Source organism: Delphinus delphis, chromosome 9, assembly GCF_949987515.2.
Source record: "Delphinus delphis chromosome 9, mDelDel1.2, whole genome shotgun sequence".
Lineage (NCBI taxonomy): Eukaryota > Metazoa > Chordata > Mammalia > Artiodactyla > Delphinidae > Delphinus > Delphinus delphis.
Genome location: NC_082691.1, coordinates 100745158 through 100772637, shown reverse-complemented (window position 1 = coordinate 100772637; position 27480 = coordinate 100745158). Strand labels below are relative to the sequence as shown.

At 46.7% G+C, this 27480-nt stretch overlaps 2 protein-coding genes across 4 annotated transcripts; one reads left to right on the top strand and one right to left on the bottom strand.

Annotated features, from left to right (window-relative positions):
- GIMAP2 (GTPase, IMAP family member 2) lies at positions 1–3402 on the bottom strand. 3 transcript variants are annotated; one of them, XM_060021107.1, is made up of 3 exons: positions 3354–3402; positions 2435–2470; positions 1–1223 (listed from the first exon to the last, which is right to left on the bottom strand). In XM_060021107.1, exons 2-3 carry the CDS (start codon positions 2460–2462, stop codon positions 244–246), a joined length of 1008 nt encoding a protein of 335 aa, XP_059877090.1. In that variant the 5' UTR covers positions 2463–2470; positions 3354–3402; the 3' UTR covers positions 1–243. The 3 variants fall into 3 exon arrangements, with proteins under 3 accessions (XP_059877090.1, XP_059877091.1, XP_059877092.1); XM_060021108.1 differs by having other exon boundaries at positions 1–1208; positions 3354–3400; XM_060021109.1 differs by having other exon boundaries at positions 1–1205; positions 3354–3392.
- Positions 3403–17577: 14175 nt separating this feature from the next.
- Positions 17578–24165, top strand: GIMAP6 (GTPase, IMAP family member 6). The gene is given in 4 exon segments (XM_060021105.2): positions 17578–17806; positions 19857–19938; positions 21271–21877; positions 21879–24165. Coding segments are annotated over 4 exon segments (888 nt in total). The 5' UTR covers positions 17578–17644; the 3' UTR covers positions 21916–24165.
- Positions 24166–27480: the final 3315 nt, after the last annotated feature.

The following is a 27480-nucleotide window of genomic DNA, read 5'->3' as shown; positions in this document are numbered from 1 at the left end:
TAAAACTGACTTTAGAGATTTGCAAATGAGAGGAATTTTATGTTTACAAGTTTCAGAAGCTATATTTCAAAACAAACAGTAACTTTTAAAATCATTTGGTTTACTGACAAATAGAATGATTTAAGATTTAAGCACTTCACAGAATCTCAAACGTTTGGTGCTGTCAGGCACTGTATTCTACAGGGAGGTACAGTGTGTGATTCACCCACTAAATGACAGTGGATAGAGAACCACTGATTGTAACTATAATATAGGAGTCTTGCATTCCCGTCTAATGGTCTTTCTAAAAATTACCATTAATTTTTGGGGTATAATTAACAGTAAGCTACAGAATAAATGGCACATGGTAAACAGTAAGCGGTAAAAGAAATTGCACATTCCGTGCAAGACACGAAATAACAGAGTTTGCAATCTGACAAACACCTGAATACACATCACTATTAGGATTAGGGCTTTGGCCATGGCTGGACGTCTCTGAATTTCTGTGTACTTTACAAAGCTCTCTTTGAAGTCCTGTAATCTTTCCTCTGACTGCACAGTTGCACATTCTGACCCTGTTACTAGGCTGTACAGCCCATTGCTGTAGTGGCCACCCCTCTTCGCCATCACTAGGCTCTCAGTCAAGTCCATTAGCTCCTTCACCTGGTCATCCCGATTGCTCCCTTTAGCACGGTTACTAAAGGCACACACTCGCCCCCCACACGCAGCCACCAGCTCGCTTAGGGCTTTGTTATCTGAGCCATGGATGTAATCCATCAAAGAGCCTCCCTTGAGGTCTTCCTTGTGGGTGAAGAGGACAATTGTGTGTCTCATGGCATCCTCTCCAAAGATCTCCTTCACCTTCTGCACAGCCTGCTGGTCCTCCGTGGTGAATCGGCCCAGCTGTGTCACCAGGAGCAGCACGTGGGGTCCTGGTGCGGAGAGTAAGTAGCACTTATGTACCTCTTTGTACAGGGATTCAGAGGGGTCCTTCCCAGAAAACATGTCTGGTGTGTCAATGACAACCATCTCTCTGTCTCCCCAGCTTCCCCGACTTTTACTGCAAATCTTCGTCAAGGACTGGGCACTCGGCCTGGACGCAAATGCTTCCTTCCCGAGGATGCTGTTCCCCGTAGCACTTTTGCCGGTTCCTGTTTTGCCCACCAGAATGACTCTCAGCTCTGATCCTCCGGCATGTTGAGCTTGTTGACTCTTTGTATATGGTCCTGCTAAGAGCAAGTTTACTTAGAAGAGAAAGACAAATACCGTATGATATCGCTTATATGTGGAATCTAAAAAAAATGATATAAATGAACTCATTTACAAAACAGGTATAGACTCACAGACTTACAGTTACCAAAAGGGAAACAGGCAGCAGAGTGATAAATTAGGAGTTTGGGATTAAAATATACACACTACTATATATAAAATAGATAACCGACAAGGACCTACTGTATAGCACAGGGAACTATACTCGATATCTTGTAATAACCTATAATGGAAAAAAATCTAAAAATCTATTCATATGTATGTGTGTGTGTGTGTGTGTGTATAACTGAATCATTTTGTTGTAAAACTGAAAGTAACACAGCACTGTAAATCAACTATATTTCAATTTAAAAAAACAAAGGTGAAAAAAAAAGAATAAGCTTGCTTTGTTATTACCACACTGATCATGACAATGGAATTTTTTTTTTTTTTTTTTTTTTTGCATTACGCAGGCCTCTCACTGTTGTGGCCTCTCCCGTTGCGGAGCACAGGCTCCGGACGCGCAGGCCCAGCGGCCATGACTCACGGGCCCAGCCCCTCCGCGGCATGTGGGATCCTCCCGGACCGGGACACGAACCCATGTCCCCTGCATCGGCAGGCGGACTCTCAACCGCTGCGCCACCAGGGAAGCCCCAACGGAATATTTTTAATGATAAGGAAAAGTCTGGGAAAAGATACTCTCACAATGTATGGTACTTCTGAAATAGAAGCTAACTCTATTATCAAATAAAATAATGATTTTTAAAACTCTAGATTTCTCTAGGTCTGCAGGGCATTGCCACGTTGGCTCCTAGAAAAACATATTTGGAGGATGAGTTAGAATTAAAAACATACCTTGTCATTCAAAATTTGCCTATATCGTCCAGTTCTGGCCCTGTAAAAGGCAAACTTTCTGGAGATGAGAGACGGGTAGCCAAGACAGTGGGTTCCGTCTTCAGGTGGGGAAAGTAACCTGACTGTTCCAGGACCAGAGACGGCTCCTCTGACCGTGGCTGGGCAGAGGTGTGGTCCCGACCACCAGCGAAATGGTTAGACCAGGAAAATACTGAAATGAACATTGTGAAATGATCCTCTCTAGTGAAGAAACTGCTGCTCACTTATGCTTTGCTTCAAAGTATAGCATGATTTTTATACAACATAAGCACAGGATGGGTAAACAGGCACAGAGAGGAAGTCACTTTCTTACCAGAGTGACTGCATTCCTTTCGGTCCATGGCAGTTCCTGAGGGACAGAGAGACCAGAGACCAATTAAAAAACTATCATTTTTGAGTTACGACTCATGAGAGAACCTTATATTTCTAGAGCACGTTCACAACCATGCCTCATTTGTCTACACAAAGCTGAGGAGGTGGGTGGAAAGAAGTACTATCTCTCTTTTACAGAGAAGTTTAGTCACTTGCTCAGAGTCAACCCAGTGAGTCAGAAGATGGGTTTTGCTTGTCGCCCCACCTACTTCTTCTTGTCTCCATGCCACCTCTCCTCCACTTACCCTCCTCCCTGAAGGACCTCTGCGCCCACTCTTGCTTTCCGTGGCCACACACCTTACTTTCCCTCTGCGTCCTTTCTAGGTCTGCCTTGGGTCCCAGGTTCAGATTGCTCTTTCTTTTGATCCTTCTCCAGCTCGCCCAGCCCCTCCCTCCACGCTGCGTCCTTGCTGAGAGGCTCAATGAATTAAGAACACGACTCCAGAAAAGTACACTGTCCTTTAAACCAGAAATACACTTCATTTGATCCGTTAATTACTTGAATTTTCCTCTTTCCACGTAGAAGCCTTGCCATTTAGTTCCTTTTCCTACGCAGAGAAAAGTGTCTTAAAACTGACAGCCGGTACCAAGCGACAAGGCAGAGAAAATGCATGAGTTAATGACCAAATTCTTCCCAGTTAGCACTTTTTATTGGCTCTATGCAAATGAAGCTCTCTTTGCCAGTAATGGGTAATCTAAATTCCATGAAGTTGACGGGTCCTGTAAACTGCCTTCACTTAAGCCAGATGCCATCACTCTAAATTGTTTCCCTGAAAATAGGGCAAATTTGTTAAAAAAATTTTTCTTTAGCCTGGGAACTAGAAATCAACACTGCAGAACTTTCTTGAGTGTGGACTTACCTGAGTTATTTTTGAAAGAAACAGAAGCCTCCCCAGTGAAATCTGTGACTTGCCCGTTCAGCTTGAAGAGAAAAAAAAAAACCAAACAAACCAGAAAACCGGAAACCTAGTCTGCTTCTTCCTCTCTCGAATCTCCACTGAGTTTCCTCACTGCAAGTGAGCCCCAGCACATGTCTGTGTCTGATTCTCTTTTTAAAAATAGTTAAAATGGCAAAGTTTAATGAATAATTTGTTGTCGCATGGACTGTCTTTTCTCAATAGTGAAAAAAACAATGTTTGAATCATTTAAACTGGACAGGAAGAAACGGGGCGCCAGGGATGCGGGTAGATTTGTTTCCTTCCCACCCGGGCTGTGTCCCCGCAGTTACAGGTTTGCCTGAATGAACACCCTCCCAGGAGGAATGACACCTCATCCACACCGTAGCAGTGACTGTCCTAAAGGCAAGTGCCGCTGGGCTGGGGGCAGAAAGAGCGTGGGTGTGAGGGGCACAGGACAGGGCACTGTGCAGAGCGGGGAGGGTACAGAAAGGGGAACCCGGGAGAAGCCCATGTCTGTCTGACTGTAACAGTCACGTCCATCAGTGCATTTGGAAATAACTCACTCATGGTTTCCCTGCTTTTCCTTCCTGTCCAGCTCTGCAATGTCAGGGAGGCACCCCTGGGAAGCAATGATCTAGGCAGTGTCTACAATAATAATCTGAGTCTCTACATTCAGGAAGAATGACCCAAGGGGTTAAAGCTGAAATCACTCAAATGCTTTTTTTCCCTTATTTATATGACGTTCACCACAGCAGGGGCAGAGAAAATGTGGGACTTAGATAGCCTTTAAATATCCCAGATTAGTAGTGGTGCACTTTGCTTTCTCTCCCAACCACTGATGAGAAACAATCAGAGGCCCCGACCTCATTACAAGAGAGATTTGGAAACGCAGTGGAGTCCTGGGACACGGGTGGACACCGCTGCTTCGTCACACACTAACTATTATCACCGCTTTGCATTCTTCCACATCCTTTACTATGCAGTCTTCTACTTAATATCAGTAATCTCTTCCTAAAAACAAACCATTCTGTGTCAAAATACTAACAGGGACCTATTTCTTATTGTTTTTTATGAAAACACGTATAATGCAATATCAAATTCAAAGCCCATCGATTTTCTAAATCACATGTAAAATTCACTAAAGTACCTATATAAAAACTTTTTTTTCAGAACAAAAGCTTAAAATATTGCTCTTTTGAATACCCCAAATATTTTTGGTTTATAAAAGAAAGTTATTGGATAAGTATCCTGACAAACAACTCAATTAAAAAATGGGCAAAGGACCTGAATAGATATAGTTTCTGAGAAGACATACAAATAGCCAACAGGTCCATGAAAAGGTGTCAACATCACTAATCAGGGGAATGCAGATCGAAACCGCGATGGGCTATCACCTCACACCTGTTAGGATGCTATCATCACAAAGACAGGAGAGACGTGTTTGTGAGGATGTGGAGAAATCACGCGGTGGTAGGAGTGTAAATCGGTATAGCTACTATGGAGAACAGTATGGAGGTTCCTAAAAAAATGCAAAATAGGGCTTCCCTGGTGGCGCAGTGGTTGAGAGTCCGCCTGCCGATGCAGGGGACGCGGGTTCGTGCCCCGGTCCGGGAAGATCCCACATGCCGCGGAGCGGCTGGGCCCGTGAGCCATGGCCGCTGAGCCTGCGCGTCCGGAGCCTGTGCTCCGCAACGGGAGAGGCCGCAGCAGTGAGAGGCCCGCGTACCGCAAAAAAAAGAAGAGAAAAAGAAAAGAGGTTTTGTGGAGGGTGGAGGGAAATCAAAAACAAGTCACAATGGCTGTTCAGTGCAGGTGAAAGTGTGTGGGGTGAACTGGTGAAGCAGGGAAGGAACGACGGACGCCTGACTTTCAAAGTTTCACCGAAGTGATGGGTGCAAAACAAAAACTCAGTGAACAAACGAATAAACAAACAAACAAACAAACAACAAAAGACCCAACCTGGAGCTTTTCAAAGGGGCTGGACTGAGCGACTTGTCTACTGAAAAGTGTGAGGAAATGTTAGCTTCACATTGCAAAGGACTAGCTGCCGAAGACCTAGTTCCAAAGTTGCAAGAAGGGTCATCTCATGGAATAACTGCAAAGATTAATGGCTAAACAATTTTTTAAATATTTATTTAGGCTGTGCTGGGTCTCAGTTGCGGCATGTGGGCTTTTTAGCTGCGACATGCGAACTCTTAGTGGCAGCATGCATGCGGGATCTAGTTCCCCAACCAGGGATTGAAGCCAGGCCCCCTGTATTGAGACTGCGGAGTCCTACCCACCGGACAACCAGGGAAATCCCTAATGGCTAAAATTTTAATTTAAAAAGTTTTAAAGACATTTTACATCAAACAAGACATCAACAGAAGCATTCCACTAAAAGATGCAATTATCAGCAGTATTACATTACAAAAAGAGGTATATTGCAAGCAAGGGAACCCAAAGAGATGTCTATTTCGAGTTTCCTTCCATCACATTGCTTTGTCTACGGTTTCAAATGATGACTCACAATCGTCTCCTTGTGGAACATCTCGTACCATGAGGTAAAGATAGTTGTCAGCTCCTTGGAATTGGACATGGACATACCTCAGGTGTGGACTGTTCTACCCACTCCTTCACCAGTTCAGTCCCACACAGTCACCCCCACTCAGTAGCCACAGTGACCGCTCTTTGATCTGCTTCCTCTCTCAGTGGACAAAGCTGACAATAATCCCTTTCAATTCCTCTGACTTTACATTACTATGGTGAACTCGGGAATCGAAACCACCAGGAGTAAAGCGCTGTCACCTTGGTGAAGGCGTGAAGAAGCCATCTGGGACATTCCAGCCCCAAAAGACGCAACAGGGAGGAATCAAGGAACACAGTTGGCCAGCAGGGAGGCACAGAGGCGTGGAGCTAGGCCAGTGTCCCCACCAACTGAAGCCCCAGTCTGCGTGGAGAAGAGGCAGGGGAGAACTTCTGTGCTCTGCCCGACTTCCTGAGGCACAAAATCACGAGCATAATAAAACTGCTTTTGCCACTGAGTTTTTTTTTTTTTTTTTTTTGCGGTACGCGGGCCTCTCACTGCTGTGGCCTCTCCTGTTGCGGAGCACAGGCTCCGGGCGCGCAGGCTCAGCGGCCATGGCTCACGGGCCCAGCCACTCCGCAGCACGCGGGATCCTCCCGGACCGAGGCACGAACCCGCGTCCCCTGCATCGGCAGGCGGACTCCCAACCACTGTGCCACCAGGGAAGCCCCATGCCACTAAGTTTTGGAGTGATTTGTTATATAGCAATAGATGATTGGATCACCTGAATAGATTCCTAGAAATGGAATTGCTAGACAATTGGTAGATGCATTTGTAATTTTGATAGATATTACTGGATTGTCCACAATAAAAATTTTAACCAAACTAGTTACACCAGCATTTTGTTAATTTCCCCATCTCCTTGTTCATGATTTTATCTGCCAATCTGATCAATGAAAACTTGTATCCCTGTGATTTTATATGCGTTACTCAACATGAATGTGGTCGAGTTATTTTTCGTATGTTAAAGAACTATGTCTTTTTTATTATGTTCTCATATGTTTGTTACTCATGTTTAAATTCTGTTGTTAATCGTTCTGACATTGATTTGTAGAAGTTCTTTATGTGGCCGAAAATGATCGTTTTACCTCTTCCTCTTGGAGTTTTGAAAATAACCATCCAATTTTGTCCACTGTTTGTTTTCTGTGGCTAGTATTCAGAAGAATGTTCAATAATCCCAGTATAGGAGGCCTCCTTAAGTTGTTTCTAACTTTTGTGGCAATACCTCAACGCTTCCAGTTAAATAAGGTGTGGGCTTTGAGGTTGAGATGGAAATTTAAAAAGTAACCAGTTATTAGATGCTGAATTTTACCAAATTACCTTCCAACACTAAGGTGATGACTGGATTATGTTGCTCCATAGCTTTATAATGCATTAAATTATATGAAAATATTTCCTGATGTTGAACCTTCTTTGCATATTTGGGACTAATCTTTCTCATCTAAGTCATTGCTGGCTTCTATTTGATAATAGTTAATTTTTGCATTTCTTCATGAGTGATCTTATTCATTTCTAAAACAAAGAAATTCTTTTCCCATTGATTGGCCTGGTTCTAGCTGTATCTGGTTTTGGGGTCTCATTTTCCTGCCAAACGTATCAACCATGGTGTTTTTCTCAAATAGATACCTGCACTCCAGAAGAATTCTGGTTCTATCTTTTAAGAAAACAAGATTTTTTAAAAAAAAAAAAAAAGAAAAAAAAAGAAAACAAGATTTTTACCATCACTACCTTTCACCATCACCTCTTCCTTTCTTAGGCAAGCCTGACGTTAAACAAAGACTATAGCATAGTGAATGTTATGAAGGAAAATGCCAGGGTGCCATTGGGAATGTATAAAGGATAAACTCAACTAATGGGAGGGGGGTAGCTGGGAAAGACTTCTGAGAAAAAGTAAAATTGTTTGAGCTGAACTTGAAAAGGGAGTGAGGAAAGGGATTGGAGGTGTTTCCAGGAATAAGTAGCAGCATATTCCAAGGCAAGTGACAGCACGGAACTCTCAGGTATTAAGGAAGGCAAGGATGGCTAGAACCTAGAGGCAGGAAGTCAGATTGTGTAGCAATGAGGCTGGAGATTGAAGCAGGCAGTTGTCAAGTTTGGATCCTGAATGTTTTCTTGCAAAACAATGGCAACTCACTCTGACATTGACTTGGGGTTGTAGTGCACGGCCCCGATTGTGAGTTATGTGAAGAATGGATTCGAAATTGAATGGATTCGAATCCAATGGATTCGAAATCCCCTCTGCCACGCCTCAGCTGCAGCCCACCATCCCTGAACTGTCGCTCCTCTCTTCTGAGTAAAGCTCTTTGCTTAGGCCGAGAAAACAGCACACAGGGAGAGACTTAGAAGGATGTCCAAGGGGCTTGAAGTAGTTCAAGTGAAGAGGTAAAGCTTCAAGTCCTCAAACACCAGGTACAGGCTGGAAGGTTCGGTTAGTGTAGCCTATGACCCATTGCTCTCAGATGTGTAGGATATTTTAAAAGAGATGGGCACCTCAGATCTAACATGCTGCCAGGTCCTGGGTTTGAATATTGTTGCAGTTTATCTTATGACAGGGTTTCCGAAAGCAACCTCATCACACGGGATGAACTGTGCCGAAGCACAGCAGTAGAGGGCTGCCTCTCGCTCAGGCAAAACAGCGCCGTCTGTCCTGCTGTGGTAGCTTTTATTTACGCATTATCTATGTTTACATCTTAAGACTTGTTTTCTTAACATTCCAGAAATGCCAAAGCAGCAACATAGGCTTCTATCGATTATACAAGCAACAGTGGGCTTTCTTGAAGACATGCCGTGCTACGACGCGTCCTTGAGCTCAGAAGCAGCACAAGGACATCTCCGTGTGTTCCCATCATTCTGATTATACTAAAGCAGCACAAGGACGTTTCCTTGTGTTCTGATTATACTGAGGTCATTTCATGCATCAGTGCCCAAAGTCTCCAGGACTGCCTGCAGTCGTGGCTTACTCGCCCGCCCTCGGTTTGCCGAGGGGTGCCAGCCCCTTGCCTTGCAGAGGGGTTCTGGCCTATGGGTCACGTCCCCTTTCCATGTCCTCAGTTATTCCACTACAAATATTATCCATTGAAATTGTAGAGATTGCTCTATTTGCTCTAGTTCTAACTTCCTGTCTTCCACATGTCCCCCCAAACCTCTCCGTCATTTTTAGTTACCCATCAGTGACCACCGATGACCAAAAGACATCCTCCGTATACTCAATGGGGTTTTGGAATCTGACCGGTTCAATTCCTGTTTGGCCATTAACCAGCTATGTGTCCTTAGGCAAATCTGACTCTAATTTCCTTCATCTTCAAATGGGAAAAAACTTAAACTACTGACAGGATTGTCAGAATTAAATGGAAAAATATATGTAAAGCAGGTAGCCCCAGCACCTAGCACCGTGGTTTCCAAGCCGTAGCCTGCATCGGAATCGTCTGAAGAACTTGGGAAAACACAGGGCAACATCCCTGGAGTTTCTGAATTAATAGGATTTGGGTGGAGCCTGAAAAGTGGGAGTTCTAGCAAGTTCCCAGGTGATACTAAAGCTACTAGCCCAAGGACCTCATTTTGAGGACTGCTGCCCTAGGGCATTGTCATCATTTGTATTGTTGAAGTGGGGTTACCATCATGTACCCTCTACCCAACTATAAACAGAAGTAGGGGGGTTATCTCTGAGGCACCTTAACTTTCTGGCTTTCTCCCTACATAGGACATCTAGGACATTTCCTGATTGCCCAAAGCACTTCTACATTTTCTTTCTTTTAGGTTCATCTCAGATGAGAGGGTCCAATGCTGACTTTCGCACCCTAAACCTTTACGTTTCAGATGTGCTTTGTCTATCCTGCTTATGGTCTCCCGTTAGCTGATTTAATCCGAGGTGAAAGACCTTCTACAGAAAATGCCTCAGCCCAGTGGCTCTCGGATTTTACCTTGCATCAGACTCACTTGGAGGGTTTGAAAAAACGCAGATTGCTGGACTCCCAGAGTTTCTGGTTCAGTAAGTTGGGGAGGGAGCCCAAGACTTTGCATTTCTAACGAGTTTCCAATTCACGCTGCTGCTGCTGCTTCCTGGCCCGCACGTTGAGCAGCTCTGGCCTAGTACACAGTAATTCTGCAAAGTAGCTCCTGGGGGTAGTTTCCGTGACTCTGGGGATCAGAGTAGGTGGCTGTGTACATAAACAGTAAGTAGAGTCAGATGTCTCTGATGTGCCTGTCATGCGTCAGAGGACGATGTAAGGGAAAAAAGAAGAAACCAATGTGGCTTCATCTCTGCAGGTGTCCTCGTATATTGATGAGAAGACAAGGACTGATACCTGTGGAAAAGAGGAGTCCAGTGATCTCAAGTTGCTGTGTAGGAGGGCAGAGAGGAGGTTTTCTCTAAAGGATGGGAGGACGGGATACGTGGAGAGACAAACAGACAGGTGGGAGGAAATGGCATGAACGATGGTTTGAAGGTAGAAGTAAGCATTGCACGGGTGGGGAAAAGTGCACAGGTGAACTGTGCTACGTGGTGGCGCGAACTATACTACCATGTAATTACTTCTGGCTGAACACTGTGTTTCATATCCTCTTCTCATTTAATACTTCACAGCCACACTGGGAAGTAAAGATTATTATCTCCACATCTAAAGAAGTAAAAATAAGATTCAGAAAATTGAATAACTTGAACAATGTTACTTAGAGAATGAGTTTGGGGCCAGAGCGGGGAAGGGAACTTTCAGGACCCCAAGCCTATGGCTGTGTCCTTTATAAGGTAGCAGAATAGAAGGAGATGGGGCTGCGAAGAAAGTTTGAAGCCTGATGTAAATCTGTCAATTCCAGGCCAAGAAGTATGAACTGTGACCTATAGTGGAGGGTCTCTTGAGCAACAGACACATGAGAAAGCTGAGTTGCAGCTTTCTGGATTAATTTAAATCCAGATTAAATTAATCTGGATTTGGTGCATGGAGGTTAAATTAAGGAAGTGAAACTGGGACAAGAGGGAAGTTACCATCTATCTACGTGAACTCCCATTTCCCTCTCCCTCCCTCTTCCCCCCCCCACCCCCCCGCCCCCGTACTCCTCCCAACCCTGTGTTACCCAGTATCAGTCTCTTTCACTTCCTCTCCTTCTTTCTTGCACAATGTCTTTTTTTTTTTTAACTGAAGTATAGTTGATTTACAATGTTGTCTTAGTTTTCAGGTGTACAGCAAAGTGATTCAGTTATACATACACATATATTCTTTTTCAGATTCTTTTCCATTATAGGTTATTACAAGCTACTGAATATAGTCTCCTGTGCTATACGGTAGGTCCTCGTTGGTTATCTATTTTATATATAGTCGTGTCTATCTGTTCATTCCAAACTCCCAAGTTATCCCTCCCCGCTTTCCCCTTTGGTAACCATGTTTGTTTTCCATGGCTGCGAGTCTGTATCTGTTTTGTAAATAAGCTTATTTGTATTTTTTTAGATTCTACATATACATAATATCGTATATTTGTCTTTCTCTGTCTTGTTTACCTCACTTAGTTTGCTAATCTCTAGGTCCATCATGTTGCTGCAAATGGCATTATTTCATTCTTTATTTTATGGCTACATGGAATTCCATTGTATATAGGTACCACATCTTTTTTATCCATTCATCTGTTGATGGACATTTAGGTTCACAATGTCTTTTTTAACACTCCTGACCGCAGTTCCTTACCCCACGACATCAGGGAGTCTGAAGTACCCAGTCTTAGGAGAACACACGTCCCTTCAATCCTGGTTTCCAGTCTTGACAGATTCCAGAACTGATGAGTCTGAGGGTCACAAAGAGTAGAGCAGAGGCACTAGCTTTTCTGGAAAGGCCATTCTAGACTCTGCCCAGGCTGCTCCTTAGAGAGTGCTGCAACCGAAGTACACACACACACACACACACACACACACATACCCCACATACACACACACACACACACACACCCCACATACACACACACACACACACACCCCACATACACACACACACACACACACACACACACACCCCACATACACACACACACACACACACACCCCACATACACACACACACACACACACACACACACACCCACACACCCCACATACACACACACACACCCCCCCCACATATACACCACTACTGTGGCGCTCAGCCCCCAGTCTGTTCCCAGCCTCTTCTGCTCTCAGGTCTTACCCTTTCTAAGGATTAGCACCTCTGTGGAGGAATTTGCTTCAGAGGTTAATTTATTCTGGACACTGGGCCATGATTTCCTTTTCCTAGAGATGGAGGACATTTCAGGCAGCAGGTAGACTGTTAAGCTAGGGTGGTTAGAGATGGTTGCAAGGCCCCCTTTCCTATAAATGTGACCCGCTGGCAGTGAGACACACACACAATGACAGGAACTTGAATTCCTACCTGGAGAACTATACTGGGGTTAACAGAGGGGAGTGTATTAACTCCAAAAGCCCTTGTTCTACTGCATTAAGATATATAAGGGCTTTTTTCTAAGCTTTCCCTAAAATCGTCTCCGCCTCTTCCTACTAATACACTAGACCTTCCCTCTCTGAGTGTCACCACAGTACTCATTATACCTGTGAGTGGCTTTAGGACTTTCCCGTCAGCTCGGCGTTGCTGGTTTTCCCCGTGAACCCCCTCAGTGTTGGACTTTCCCATTGTCACCTCAGGACTTGTGTCTCCTGTTAATACACAAGTAGAGTGAAAAGAACATGGGTTGAGGTCAGAAGAGGCAGACTGTGGGCATCAGGCTGCCACTGTGGTTTATGGGCAAGACTCATAAGGCCTCTGAGCCTCATTTGTTTATGGTTAAAATTAGGGTTGTGGCCAATGATCTAAGGCCTGTGACATTAGAGCTCCCCAACACTTCTGACCATATCCAGTGAGCCTGACACCCCCGCTCACCCAGGAGCACGGTCCCCAGCTCACAGACCCATCAAAGCTGACTCGATCCTCAGAGAGCCGGTCGGAATGCAGTTGTCACTCTGCAGGGCTGGTTCAGAGACAAGCGATCCCTGAACAGGTGGGCACAGTTTGGTACATGTTCACCGTCAGTTGTCCATGCTAGGAGTTAGTGAAGGAATCTGTCGGCCACGTTTCTGGGTGATATCGCTTACTGGCGCTTTGGGCAATAACTGTTCCTTTGGTATGTGTTTGTTTTTATTCTTGTCCTTGTTTAACCATTTAAAAATGTTAACAGTCCTTTCCATTTCTCATTTGAGCCTCATGAGATAACACAGTACAAAAATGGGTAAATGTCACCAGAAGACCAGACGACAGAATCCTTCGTAGCCAGGTGGGGCTATGGGGTGCAATTTTCCCCATTCAGCACCTCACCGCTCACCCTTCAAGCCTGCACGTCAAGCTTGACTGGAGGGGGCAATGCCTTCATAAGGTCTCCTGAGGGTCACGTGAGCGAGACGGCTCTGGACTGCTACTGAGATCCACCCCCACCGCCATTTCAGGACTGGAGCCCCCAGCCTCCCAGCTGATAGGAGTGTTGATGGAGGGTAACTCACCGCTGACCCCCTCCCGATAACCTTGAGGCATTCCCTCAGGATTACTGTCCGCGGAAGAGATTCAGCTCCTGCAAGATCGTCCCGCCATCCCAGGGCAGTTACATCTCCTGACTGGTCGATGTAGAGGTATAAAGGCCCCAGTCTGGGACAGCTCTGTGCCGCCATCGTAGCTCCAGCTCCTGGTAAGGTTGACCGAGGCCTCTGCTGTGACTCATCGCAGCCCAGTGTCTCCTTCTGCCCAGTCCTTCTTCCTTCACTCCCCCACAGGTTTTGATCCCAAGAGCGCTCCTGAATGAATTTCACACCTGCACATTTTCATCTCAGAATCCGCTCCTGGTGAACTCAGCCAGTGATTCCCATCGAAGCACACAGTGTAATCTTCCTCTCTGAGTTGGCAGGGAAGCGGGGAAGAATTGGGGAGAAGGGGTCCTGGCTTAGCATCCGGGACACCCAGGTTGTGGAACGTAGGGCTCGGGGCATTTCCCGGTGACTCCATCGTATGAGATTGTTTTAGTCCTTCTGGAAGCTGGCTTTACTTACAGGTGTATTTTCATCTGTACTTTAGAACCAACTTCCCTAACCAGTATAAAAAAAGAAAATTACAAGGACCTTTAAAAAAATCGGCATTGAATTAGATGCATCAGTAAACCTAGGAAGAACGTACTGACATTTTCACGATAGCGTTCCTTCCAGGCGTGTTGAATACACTTGCATTTTCTGATCTATGATCTTGTGTGTGTTCATTAGTCACTTTCTTCTTTTTGTTTTCAATTTTAAGTTTTTGTGCAGTATAGTATATTTTTAAAATATTTATTTTTTTCCTTATTTTTTGGGGGGTGCTGCTGCATCAGGTCTTAGTTGCGGCACTCAGGATCTTTGTTGTGGCATGCGGGATCTTTTCATTACAGTGCGCAATCTGCTTGGACTTCTCTCTAGTTGCAGTGCGGGCTTCTCTTTAGTTGTGGCGTGCGGGTTTTCTCTCTCTAGTTGTAGCGCGCGGGCTCCAGGGCACATGGGCCCTGTAGTTTGCGGCATGCAGGCTCTCTCGTGTGGTGCGCGAGCTCAGTAGCTGTGGTGCACCGGCTTAGTTGTCCCACAGCATGTGGGAATCTTAGTTCCCCGACCAGAGATGGAACCCGCGTCCCCTGCATTGCATTCTTTACCACTGGACCACCAGGAAAGTCCCCGTAGTATAGTATTAATAGAGGAAAGAGCTCATATATGTTTACAGCTCACTAAATTGTCAGTTGTCACAAACTGAACACATCCAAGTAACAAGCACTCAGCTAAAGACACAGAATGTTGTTGGCACCCCAAAGCAGGGGTTCTCAACCCCCGGGTGGTGGACTGGTACCGGTCCACAGCCTGTTAGGAACCGGGTGGCACAGCAGGAGGTGAGCAGTGGGCAAGCGAGCGAAGCTTCACCTGCCGCTCCCCATGGCTCCCCATCACTTGCATTACCGCCTGAACCATCCCCCCATCCAATGGCATTACCGCCGGAACCATCCCCCCATCCAACGGCATTACCGCCTGAAACATCCCCCCATCCAATGGCATTACCGCCTGAACCATCCCCCCATCCAACGGCATTACCGCCTGAACCATCCCCCCATCCAATGGCATTACTGCCTGAACCAGCACCCCACCCCTCCCTGTCCGTGCAAAAATTGTCTTCCATGACACCAGTCCCTGTTGCCAAAAAGGTTGGGGACTGCTGTCCCAAAGGCCTCCCTTATGCCCTGTAGGGGTGATCTCTGGCTGAACTTGTAATAGCTTAGATTAGTTTTAGCTGTTCTTGTACTTTATATCAATGAAATCATGCACTATGTATTATTTTGTATCTGGCTTTTTTTTTTGCTTACCATTATGTTTTGAGATGTATCTATACTGTTACATGTATCAATAAATTGTGCATTTTCGTTCCTATATACTATTCCATTGCATGAATATAACCCATATATATGATTTATAATATGAAGATATAACTTATATAATTAACCCCATTAATTTGGACCATACTGTTTGTACTTTTTCCTTTTAAAACCATTTTTTCAGGTATTTTATTTTCTAGACTTTATTGGACTATAATTGACAAATTATATGTACTGAAGGTATACAACTTGATGATTTGATATATACATTGTGAAACAGTCACCACAATCAAACTAATTAACATATCCACCACCCCACATAGTTACCATATTCCTTTCTTTCTTTCTTTTTTGTGTTGAGGGCATTTACACTGTTTCCAGTTTTTGCTATTCTGTGTATCCTGCTATAAATATTGTAGACATTACCTTTTGTTGACACACACACACATTACTGTTGGATATGCACCCTGGGGTAGAATGGTGAAGGTTGACTATGATATTCAGGTCTCCGAGATACACCACAGAGTTTTCCAAAGTGGTTCTACTAATATACATTTTCACTGAACGTGGGAGATTTCTGTTTGCTTCATACCCTCAGAAGTTTCTCAAAGTTTTCTTTATTAGATTTTGTTTACACAAGTTTAAAGTTTATTCTCATGCTTTTTATTTTTTTGTTGTTGTTTTAAAAGTCATAAGTTATACCTAATTGGCTATTGTTTGTATGTTAGACAGTTTTTATGGTTTTTATTTAATTTTGCATCCATCAATTTACTAAACTCTCCTATTGTTTATAGTAGTTTATCAGTTTATTCTCTTGATTCTTCCCAGATATATAATCATAGCATCTACAAATAATGATTATTTCACATCCACCTTTACATTTTTTATACATACAGCTTCTTTGTCTTTTATGGTTTCAGTATATATTTCCACTAGAAAAAAGTTTAAAAGAGTGTTAGTGAACATTTTAATCCTCCAAACCACCATTAAACCTCCAAAATCTTTATCAAAATCTTTTTGTCAATAGAATACACTCCCTGAGAAATCGTTTGGTTCCAGTTCTTTACAGTAGTTCTAGGAAAGAAAGGTGGGAATGAAGTATTCAAGTAACTAGAAAAAGTTCTTCAAGGCCAGAGCATAGAAGGAAAGAAAGATCCTGTGATAAAATGAGGTGGGAAATGTGGGAAGTGACCATACTTGGCCTGAATCACCTAAAGGAAGAGAAGAGGAGGAAAAGCTTAAACAAAAAAATTGTGATGCTCACAGCCCAGGAACACAGACCCACTTTAAGAGTGAGATTCAATCCCAACATGATGCTTCCCCTCCTTCACTCCCTACCCCACATCAGCAGGAGTCCAGTATGAAAACAGTGAATTAAAGCTGAGAGAACAGCAAGGCACAAGCTCTATCTAAGAAGGGGTTTCAGGGAAACCCACAGACAATGGGGGAGACAACACAAGGGCACTAGAGGAAACTGAAGCCTCTAGCAGCTACAACAAACATTAAACACAGCTCGTAGCCAGATCAACGTCAAACCTCACACCATAGGCCTATTCCCCTCAGTTCCTAATATCTGACATATCATGTCTGGCTTTCAGCAACATTACAGGGCGTGCTGCAAGGCAGGAGAAAACACACAAAGCAAACACTAGGACCAGACTCAGATGTGACACAGATTTGGGAATTTTCAGACGCAGAATGTGTGTGTGGGCGTGTGTGTGCATATGTGTGTGTGTGCGCGTATGCATGCCGTGCGTGTGTGTGTGTGTGTGTGTGTACACACACGCATGTAGAGAGCTTATAAAGAATTGGCTCGTGTGGCTCCTGGTCCATGGGATTATGGAGCTGATGAGTCCCAAGATGTAGGGTCAGCAAGCTGGAGACCCTGGACAGCCAGTGGAGTGGCCGAAGGAGGAGCCTGGGGAGAAAGAGAGACAATGAATATCTGTCATGACCCGGAGGACAGAGGATGTCTGCAGGAAGTGGGCAATTCTCAAAAAAGGGAGGAAATCCATACAATCATTCCCCCGGCGCAACATTTTCTGAGATCCGCTGCTTTCCTTTAAGCCTCTGAGTTCTAGCTGTGCTGTGCGGAATAAAAATCATAACAATACGCGTGTTGTTTTTCCTGTGGCTGTTATCACGGCTGCAGAGGAACTGCAGCCGGCAGAGCTTTCTGAGTCATGAGGGCCCCTCCTGGGTGTTCCTACCACTTCCTCTTCCCTCATCTCACGGCTCACGGCTGCACTTTCAAGGGCAGTTTCTGAGCTGAGCTCTCAGATCACATTTTGCTGAAAAACTACAAGCTATGTCCTCTATCTATTCACACGCCCAGGACACCTTCTTTTACCTTCTCCATTCAGCCTGCAATGTGGCAGCTCTCGAAAGGGAAACAAAGAATTCACGAGTGCCTCCGACCCCGGGAGACACAGAACACGGCCATTCGTCCTGCCCAGCGGGCAGCGGGGCGGTAAGTCCGAGTGTGTGGGGACTGTGTCTGTGTGTGATGTGTACTTGTGTTTGTGTGTGTGTCGTCTTTGAGAGTGTGTAGTGGGGATGGTGTGGGTAGTGTGTTTTTGTGTGTCTCTTTGTGTGTAGGTGAGTATATGCGCGTTTTCTGTGTGTGTTATGTTTGTGTGTGTGTGTGTGTGTGTGGTAGGTATGTTTATACGTTTGTGAGTATACGTGTGAGTGGTGTTTGTGTCTTATGTGCGTGTTTGTGTACGTATGTGTGTTGTGTTTGTGAACATATGTTCATGTGTGTTGTGTAGGTGTGTGTGCTATGTTTGTGTGTGTTCGTACTTTTGTGAGTGTATGTGTGTAAGTAGTGTGTGTGTGTGTGTGTGTGCGCGCGCACGCATGTCCGAGGTACAATGAGAGGAGCCAGGGCTGAGAGTCGGGAGAACCTTGGACCCTTTGTGCTCTGCCTGGAACTCACTGCTTACTCCTGGGCAGGACGCTTCTGTGAGTTTCGCTGCCTTCCTGAGAAACCTCACAAAGGTGACGTGTCTGCTCCGTGTTGGAGACAAACACTGTGGCACGTGGCACACATGTGATGCCTGTTGGGCAGGGTGTAGGCTGAGGCGGCCAGGGGCCGGGCAGACGCGCTGTCTGGGCGCGAGGGTGGAGTGCAGGGTCTGCCTCACCCACCTGCCCTGGTCCCGGCCCGGCCTGTATCTTCTTCTCAACACCCTTCTCTCTAGAGGAGGAAGGAGGTTTCCTGGGTGAAGTGCTGCTTCCGCTTCCACCAATGACGTAAGGGCACCAAGGACAAAGAGATTGAGGGATCCCCACTTTGCAAAGACAGGGGGCCCCTTTGAGGGGTAAAAGCTGTGTCCTCACAAGAATGAGGCGGAACAGGTCTGGGTGAAGATGTTCACCTGCCTGCTCACTCTCCCTGGAACGTCACCAAACCTCCTGGGCTGGGTCCACTCTCAGCTGGCACGTTAGAGCTGACATCACTGAACCCCCAGTCCTGCAGCCACAGCCCCGCAGGCCCCCGGCCAGCCCCTGGGATCTGGCGAGGACTGAGGTGGTGGGCCAGGTGAGCAGAGAGCCTTAGCCCCCCGGGGATGCTGTGGCGACGGGAAAGCTATGTCTATGGACGTTCCCCCGGAGTTACCATCCCCTCAACTCAGAGCCTCCATCTGGAGAATGTCATCTGACTGTGATTGTCTCTGAGTGTCCTACACATTCCAGAAAAACAGTCATGGGGCCACACGGTTCCCTCCCCATCCCACAGAGACTACCAAGCAGCTACAACATGATGGGCCCCTGAAACAGGGAACCGTGTTGGTCTGCAGGGTGGAACGGATTGAAGGCAGGATACGCTGCTCTCTCCTCAGGATGACGCCAGTTCCTGGGTGGGTGACACGGCCCTCCTTCGCAAAGAGGACTAGGAATCGCTCTACAGAAGGTCAAAAAATGTGCTGGAATCTTCTACAGGGAAGAGATGTCACGAACATGTAGCTGTGGCCCAGCACTCACACCTCCAGGGACATTGAGGCCCAGGCGGTGCGACCACCTAGCTGCTGGCCTGGGGAGGAGCGCCGAGTTCCCTGGGCCCCCAGCAGGACCGGGACTGGGCCCGACGTGGAGGGAGCCTGTCCGAGTCTGCCGCCCTCCTCACCGTCCAGCTCTTGGCCTCTGCGGCCCTTGCTGCTGGGCTCTCCCCACAGATCATCTGGCCCCAAGAGCCCCTCACCAGCCCCTCCAGCAACTTCCTGCTCACGTCCCCCAGGCACGCTGGCCACTGCTCCCAGGACAGTAGCTGTCAGGATGCATCCCTGATCCTTTCTCTCCATCACAGAATCACCCCAAAATGGAGACCACAGTGCAGGGGGGAGAAAGGAGGAAACAGGGTCCCTAAAGGATGTAGAAGGTCTCTTAGACTTCCCCTCACTCTGTCTCTCCCCCCCAAACCAATGCAAACAACTTCCTTTTGGCAAGAGAAAGGCACAAGTCAGGTGCCTCTTAAAACTCGGTGGAAAAGTCAGTGAGACATGTGATTCTTTTTTCAGGAGGAAGAATATTATGAACTCATTCTCCCGGAGAATCGCGAGGAAGGGCTGTCTCAGGATCCTACACAAGACGGGTCAGGAGGTAAAACATGTTTCCAGCAGACATAAACTTAGAGAGGCATGGCCGGGGGACCTGTAGGTGCAGGGGGCGCGCTGGGAGAGGCAGCAGGAGCTCCTCCTGTCAGAGATTTGCCCACCCGGCGGCCATCGAAGGGCGTTTGGGTTGGGCCTCTCTTCAACACGGCCAGATAGGAGGGAAAGGCCCCCGATGGGCGCAGTGGCCGAGGGGGTGACGCACAGCGCCAGCCGCCCCTTCACTGAGTCTCAGGAAGGATGTGCTCGCCCCCGGCCTCTGTGTGGGCATCTCGCTGGCTCGAGTGTGAGAGCTCTCAGGGTCACGAGGACTGCAAAGCACTAGTGAACAAGCAGGATGCACTCAGGTGCCCCCAGGACCGGGTTCCGCCTTCCCAAGGGGCTCCCTCCCCACGAAAGCTGTTGCATCAGGGTCAGGGCTTCACTTTCATGGGCTCAGCTTCACCGTCTAGCCTGAGGAGACAGAACTTAGGGATATAGGAATGCCGGAAATCCATCCACTTTCCTGGCCAGAAGTTTCAGAAGTTTCAAAACCTAAACATAAAATGTAGCTTTTCTGCCACATCATCCAGCAATCCCACCTCTGGGAATATAGCCCAAAGAATGGAAACAGATGTTGAACATACGTGCATTAAGGCTCATGGCAGCATATTGACAATAGCAAAAAGGTGGAAACAACCCCAAAGTCCATATATATATATATATATATATATATATATATATATTATATATATATATATATACACACATGAATAAACACAATGTGGTCTACACCTACAGTGGAATATTATTCAGCCTTAAAAAGGAGGGAAGTTCTGACACATGCGACAACGTCGATAAACCTTGAAAACATTATGCTAAGTGAAATAAGCCAGACACAGTAGGGCAAACATTGCCTGACTCCACTTACATGAGGTCCGTAGAAGAGTCAAACACACAGAGACGGAAAGAACAGGGCTACCAGGCGTTAGCGGGAGGGAGCCATGGGGCGTTAGCGCTTAACGGGGACAGGGCTTCAGTTTGGGAAGATGGAAAATTCTTGGGCTGCATAGTGGTGATGATCGCACAACAATATGAAGGTACTTACTGCTACACCTAAAAATGGTAAACTTCATGCTACGTATATTCTACCATAATTTTTTTCTGAAAGTTACAAAAAGAGAGAGGGAAGGAAAGAATGTGAGTCTAGGGCACGTCTCAGATGCTGACGCCGGTCTTCCCTTCTCGTGATCCCCGCCCCCCAGACATTCTGCCCCTGGTGAGGCTAGAGTGGGTGGATGGGCTCTAACCCCGGTCTCTCACCTTCTCTTGATGCTTCCAGGGCTGAGGGAGGATGAAGGGACCCCGCAGAGGCTGAGGCTCCTCCTGGTGGGAAAACCTGGAAGCGGGAAAAGCGCAACAGGAAACAGCATCCTCGGCCGGAGAGTGTTCGAGTCCAAGGTCAGCGCCAGGCCCGTGACCAAGGCCTTCCAGCGGGGGCGCCGAGCGTGGGCGGGGAAGGAGCTCGAGGTCATCGACACCCCCGACATCCTGTCCCCGGGGGCGGCGCCGCAAGGGACCGCTCAGGGCCCCTGCGGAGCCATTGCCGCCTCCTTGCCGGGGCCCCATGCGGTGCTCCTGGTGACGCAGCTGGGCCGCTTCACCAAGGAGGATGAGGAGGGGGTCAGGCGCCTCCAGGAGCTCTTCGGGGAGGGCATCCTGGCCCGCACCATCCTGGTGTTCACGCGGAAGGAAGACCTGGGCGGCGGCACCCTGGAGGAGTACCTGCGAGAGACCGACAACCGGGAGCTTGCCGGGCTGGACGTCCTGTGTGAGCGGCGACACTGTGGCTTCAACAACAGGGCGCAGGGGGCGGAGCAGGACGCCCAGCTGAAGGAGCTCATGGAACAAATCGAAGCCATCCTGTGGGAACACGAAGGCCGTTATTACAGCTTACCGTCAGTCCCCGTGCTACGTCTTGCTCTAGCGAGAGCCGGCGGCGCAGGTCCCCCAGGGCCAGGGCTCCGAGGAAGGGTGCAGCGAGGAGTCCTGGTGGCAGGGACTGTGTCGCATCCGGAAGGAATCTGGGCGCACTGACACACAGCTCCTGGGGAGGCCGCCCATCTGAGACGCGCTGGATTCCACGCAGCCACGGCTGCTTCCTGCCAGCCTCCCTCGGCCCCGGAGTCTGTCTTCCAGCCCCTCACTTGCTCTCTCCGTCCCACAGGTCACTGACCCTCCCAGTGTCCAGGGCAGGGTCTGGGGTGGCGAGCGGTGTGCGGGCTCCTGAGTTCGCAGGTCCTTCATCACACCTTCCAGAACACGCGGGCCCTCCCTCCTCTGTGCCCCTCCATCCTCACGTCTCCTTGGCATTCCGAGTCTGCAATAGAACACCGATAGGACCACAGCTTCCTGCGGGCAGGCCCGTGCCTCATTCGCCCATGTAACTCCCACAGCATCCTGGCCACTGGAGTCACCGCTTAAACGTCGATGTAGCAAATCAGTGTGGGATGTCGACCAGGTGCCTCTGCATCTCTTGGGCTGTGTCCTTGCCCGCTAAGGGGGCAGGCATGATGACTTTTAAGGCCCTGTGCCATGTGGGCCAGGACAGGCACTGGGCTGGGGAGGAGAAAGCAAGTAGAAACGGGAGGGGTAGAAGGCGCAGCCCTTTTATTCACTCTTGAGAGAGGCCACCCAATTGCAGCAAAGGAGCCCTGTGGGAACCTCTTGGTGGGGTGATGAGCAGAGCGGGGTGGGGGTATCCAGGGGGCCAGGTCCGGTCAAGAAATGGAGCCTAGACCTGGTTGCAGGACATGGAGGCCCCCGGAGGTGCCAAGTGGGCTTGGGCAGAGAGGAGCACTTCCCTGAGGCAGACTCGGACTAGGGAGGTCACACAGCTGTTACTGCCCCTCGTGATGCCTGCCGTCCGGCCGTCCAGCCGTAGAGAACAGAGGCGATGTTCAACCCCTCCTCTGCTTCACCTGCAACTGCTTCCCTTCTCCCTTGAGAGTGGGGAGAAAGTGTGGGTGGGGTGTGTCTTGGTGTGTAGGTGGGTCCCCAGCAAGGTATTTTGGTGCACAGAATGGGAGGAGGCAGAGAAGAAAGGGAAGCTGCAAAGAAAAGAAGCAGGTGAATGATGTAAGACGTCCTAGGGAACAGCCTGCCGGGCTGATGGGGAGAGCCCTGCAACACGTGGCTGTCATCTTCTCCAGACGCAGCGGACGCCTAAGAAAGCTTAAGCATTTCTTTTGCTAAAAGATTCAGACAAGTGTCTCGAGGCAGAACGAGACTTATTTTGGTGTATGCTTACGATAGCCTTTGTGCCAGATCATTTATTAAGTAGGTGATCTGCGTCCCGCTGAACTGGAACGCAACGTTTGTCATATGTTAATTTCTCATATTCCCTAAGATCTCTGTCAGGATTTCCGATTCTGTTCTTCTGACTTTTCTACTCCTGCATGAATAAAACATGGATTTGATTAGAGTGGCTTTGATTATAATGTGACACACCGGTTTCCTCCCCAGTCTCCATTTTTGTATTTCTTTTGTTATTTTCAGGCATTTATTCTTCTGTGTGAAAGTTAAAATCGCTTTGTTTAATTTTCATAAAAGAATCTTGTTGGGATTCCAGTTGGAATTGTCTTACATTTATGTATTAAATTTGGGAGGATTGGAAGTAAGATAAGTCAGAGAAAGACAAGTACTGTGTAATATATATCACTTATATGTGGAATCTAAAATGTCAAACCTGTTTAAAGAAAGAGTAGAACGGTGGTTACCAGGAGGTAGGGGCACAGGGGATAAGACTGGTGGTATTTAAGGGTCCAAACTTGTAACAAGCACGAAATAAGCCATAGAGATCTAAGGTACAGTATACTGAATGTAGACAGTAACATTGTACTCTAAGAATGTGGTGTGATGAATATTGTTACAGCAGCCATACACCCTGCACACCTTAAATTTACACAATGTTAAAAGAAACTCTTTCAGTTACATTAAAAATCTAAAACACAAAAAAAGTTGGGAGAATTGGTAAATGCCTCCAGGATAAGTGAATTAAGGCCATCTTGTTTCTAAGTGAATAGACTCATGACTTCAGAGCTATTGAAGTAAAAGCTAAAATCATTTGCATTTCCTTCAGGAGAAGAAGATACATTTCTTTAATTTAGGTACTTTTGTTTGAACTCTGCTGGCTTGATTGATTTCATAATGGAAAATACAAGCACCTGACCAAATGACACCCATCCAGTGACTCTAAATGACGCGCCACTCAAAACATGTCATTCATTAAAAATTCTAAAGGAATTGTTTAAAATTATATCGAATATGGGGTTTTCTCTCCTTTATTACTAAAAATCAGGGAAAATACCTCCCACGACTTTTCAGAAGGAGGGATAGATGTTGCTTCATGCCATCACTCCCTCAGCATCAGAGAACGGGGAAGGCATGTGTCGGTATGTTCTGGAAACTCCATGGTCTGTGTACCAATAGGAAAGAAGTGGTGTGGGTGAGGGTGGGGGCAGGGGGAGGAGAGAGGGTTGTCTTGGCCAAGGCTGTGAAAATAGTGAACTTTGGAATTCATTATTCTCAAAAAATATCTCTACACTGGAGCAAAGCATGAAAAACACAGATCTGGAGAATCCGAAGTGCCCAGTGAGCACGTGGGTTGCTTCCTCCTTGGTGGGTCAAAGCAGCGGCTAAAAACCCCAGGGGAGGTTTCCAGCTCCCAATCCTCCCGTAATGACATTCATACACTATGTAGAAAATTCAAAATAATGAGAATTTCTAAACAACTGTTAGAAGATACTGAAAAGTGACCAAATACAGGGAGACACTATAAGGAACTTGACAGTTAACATAAGGGGCCATGCAACTGCCACTTTTTTTTTTTTTTTTTTGCGGTACGCGGGCCTCTCACAGTTGTGGCCTCTCCCGTTGCGGAGCACAGGCTCCGGACGCGCAGGCTCAGCGGCCATGGCTCACGGGCCCAGCCGATCCGCGGCACGTGGGATCTTCCCGGACCGGGGCACGAACCCACGTCCCCTGCATCGGCAGGCGGAGTCTCAACCACTGCGCCACCAGGGAAGCCCTATGGAAAGTTTCACTGCAAATTTTTAAAGAAAAGACTAAAAATTCTAAAGTATGCAAAACACGAAAGACCTTCCATCAAGGCACCAAACAATTGCCCAGAGAAGGCAAGACTTTTAAAATAATATCAAAGATGAATTGATTTAAGGTTTGAAAAATTGCAAGTCTCTTTCTTTAGAGCTATATGAGAAGTGTGACTTAAGACATGATCCGAATGATACTTTGAGTATGTCTTAAAGTCGTCCCACGTCTAGGAAAAGATGTAAACTCAGGGCAAAAAAAAAAAAAAAAAATTCAAATTAGGGGTATAGATATTTTTACATCTTTCAAACCTGTCAGAGGAGAATTTTAATAGATACTTGGCACAAATTGCTCATGATGGAAGCACATGCAGTCATCTCCAGTCTCACACTTGTACTCTGCGCCCCAGAATTCCTGGACCGTATGCTCTTCTCCACTTCTGGATCCTGCTTTATTTTGCCTTGACTGTTTCCAGTAACATTTCATCCCTCTCCACTTATACAGAGTATTCGATTAGGAAAACTGAAGCCAATCTAGATACTAAAAGTAGGATGAACTTTTTGTTTTTCCTTCTAAAATGGTAAAAAAAAATTTTTTTTAAGTTGCCTTTAGATACATTAGATTGGCGAGTGTATGACTTTCATCCACATCTTTCTTTTTCTTTTCTTCTTTTCATCTTTATTGGAGTATAACTGTTTTACAATGTTGGGTTAGCTTCTGCTGTACAACAAAGTGAATCAGCTACATGTATACATATGTCCCCATATCCCCGCCCCCTTGCGTCTCCCTCCCTCCCTCCGTATCCCACCCCTCTCAGTGGTCACAAAGCACCGAGCTGATCTCCCTGTGCTGTGCAGCAGCTTCCCACTAGCTATCTATTTTACATTTGGTAGTGTATATATGTCAATGCTAAAAGTTGGATGAACTTTTAGTCCAAGGAATGAAAGGCTTGCCCTGGCCTGGGGAGCGAGGTGGTGTGCTGACCTGGGTGATTTTCAGCAGCTATGAGCTGTGAAACACACCGCCGTCTCCCGTAGTCTATTTGCAATGGTTGCCATGTGCTCCTTCTCCAGCAAGTTCCAAATCTTGTGGGAGTGCTTCTCATTGGCAGACCGTAACCCGGACCTGTAGGGAAAGGGATGATAAGGAACGTTGGCCCAGGCTCCTTCCCTGAGATGCAGAGGACCCAGGAAGAATCAATGGTGCCACGTTTACAGCATTCAGCACAGCTGAATAATTCAGATGGAAGGATTCACCTTACATCTGACCTTAGGGAAAGCTTTCCTATCTCATCCACGACATCGAATAGGAGTTACACCTATTTGATGCTGGGTATGCCTGGGACAAAGTATTAAAATATTATCTTGAATTTTCATTTCAACATGTACTCCCTCAGTAGTGAGTGGCAGCTAACTCTTCCTGTTCACTCCTTTGTACCAACTTGCTGGCATACGTGAGGCCCTCACTAAATATTTTTTCACCCTACCCCTTGAAGAGTTGGTGAAACTTGGCTCAAGCTACATTTCCACAGCATGGAGAGCCCCAAATCTTTCTTGTTCTTTCTGGGCATTTCCTGAGCTCACTTCTTTATGCTTCCCTCTACTTTCTCAGTCATGTACTACTGTTCTCTATTTGACTCAATTTCATGAAGACCCAAAATTCACTTCTTTAGCTGGTTTCCACAATAACCATGGACACTAAGCTTCTTGTACGTACGCTTCTTGTACGCTTTCATCTTTCCTAGTGATTTTGAAACTCATGGGGAGGGTCCCACAGGCAGCAGTGGGCGTTATTACATCAAGTCGACTGCCTTCCCTCTAGCTTGGAACGAGGAAGTGCTAATCCCTCCAGAACCCAGGAGGGAGAAACTCTGGAGTGACACTTCATAAACGGTCTCCCTCTCACGAAAGGCAGAGGGATTGACCTGTTTGGGGATGTTAAGAATGTTAGGAGAGCCCTTAGACCCATTAGACCACTTCCTGCTATGAGTTTCATTTTTCAGAAACAGGAAACAAACGGCCCTCTCAACCTTTTGACCTGCTGTGATCAGATATGACCAACACTTTTGGTTCCTTGTTTCATCCTATAAGCAGACCAAAAAAGTCCTCTTTCTGGTGGTCCAGAGGAGTCTTGCTTTTTGAGTTTCACCTTCTCAGACTATGACTCTTTGGTTGTCAGGTGGCCCCATTATGTGAAACTAGCTCTCTTCCATTTCAGGGAAAAGAAGGAAGACTCCTAACTTAGGTTTTTCATCCCTGCTCTGGTCTCCACTTCATCTTTACCAGGGAGTCCTAGAATTCTGGTAACAAGATGGTATTTAGCTTTATTTGATTCAGTTTTTTGTGTGTATAGTTTTCCTGCAGAATCCTGGAGGGGAGAAGGGTCTTTGGCTCCCTGGCTCTGGCTGGCAACATTTGGAGCAGGGGAAATGCCTTGAAAATTA

Excerpts from the sequence above, each read along its gene's own strand:
- GIMAP2 (XM_060021107.1), bottom strand. The coding sequence starts at position 2,462 with ATGGACCGAAAGGAATGCAGTCACTCTG. Across the intron at positions 1,224-2,434 it reads AAAGGAATGCAGTCACTCTG|TAAACTTGCTCTTAGCAGGA; the intron begins GTAAGAAAGTGA and ends TTCTCTTCTAAG.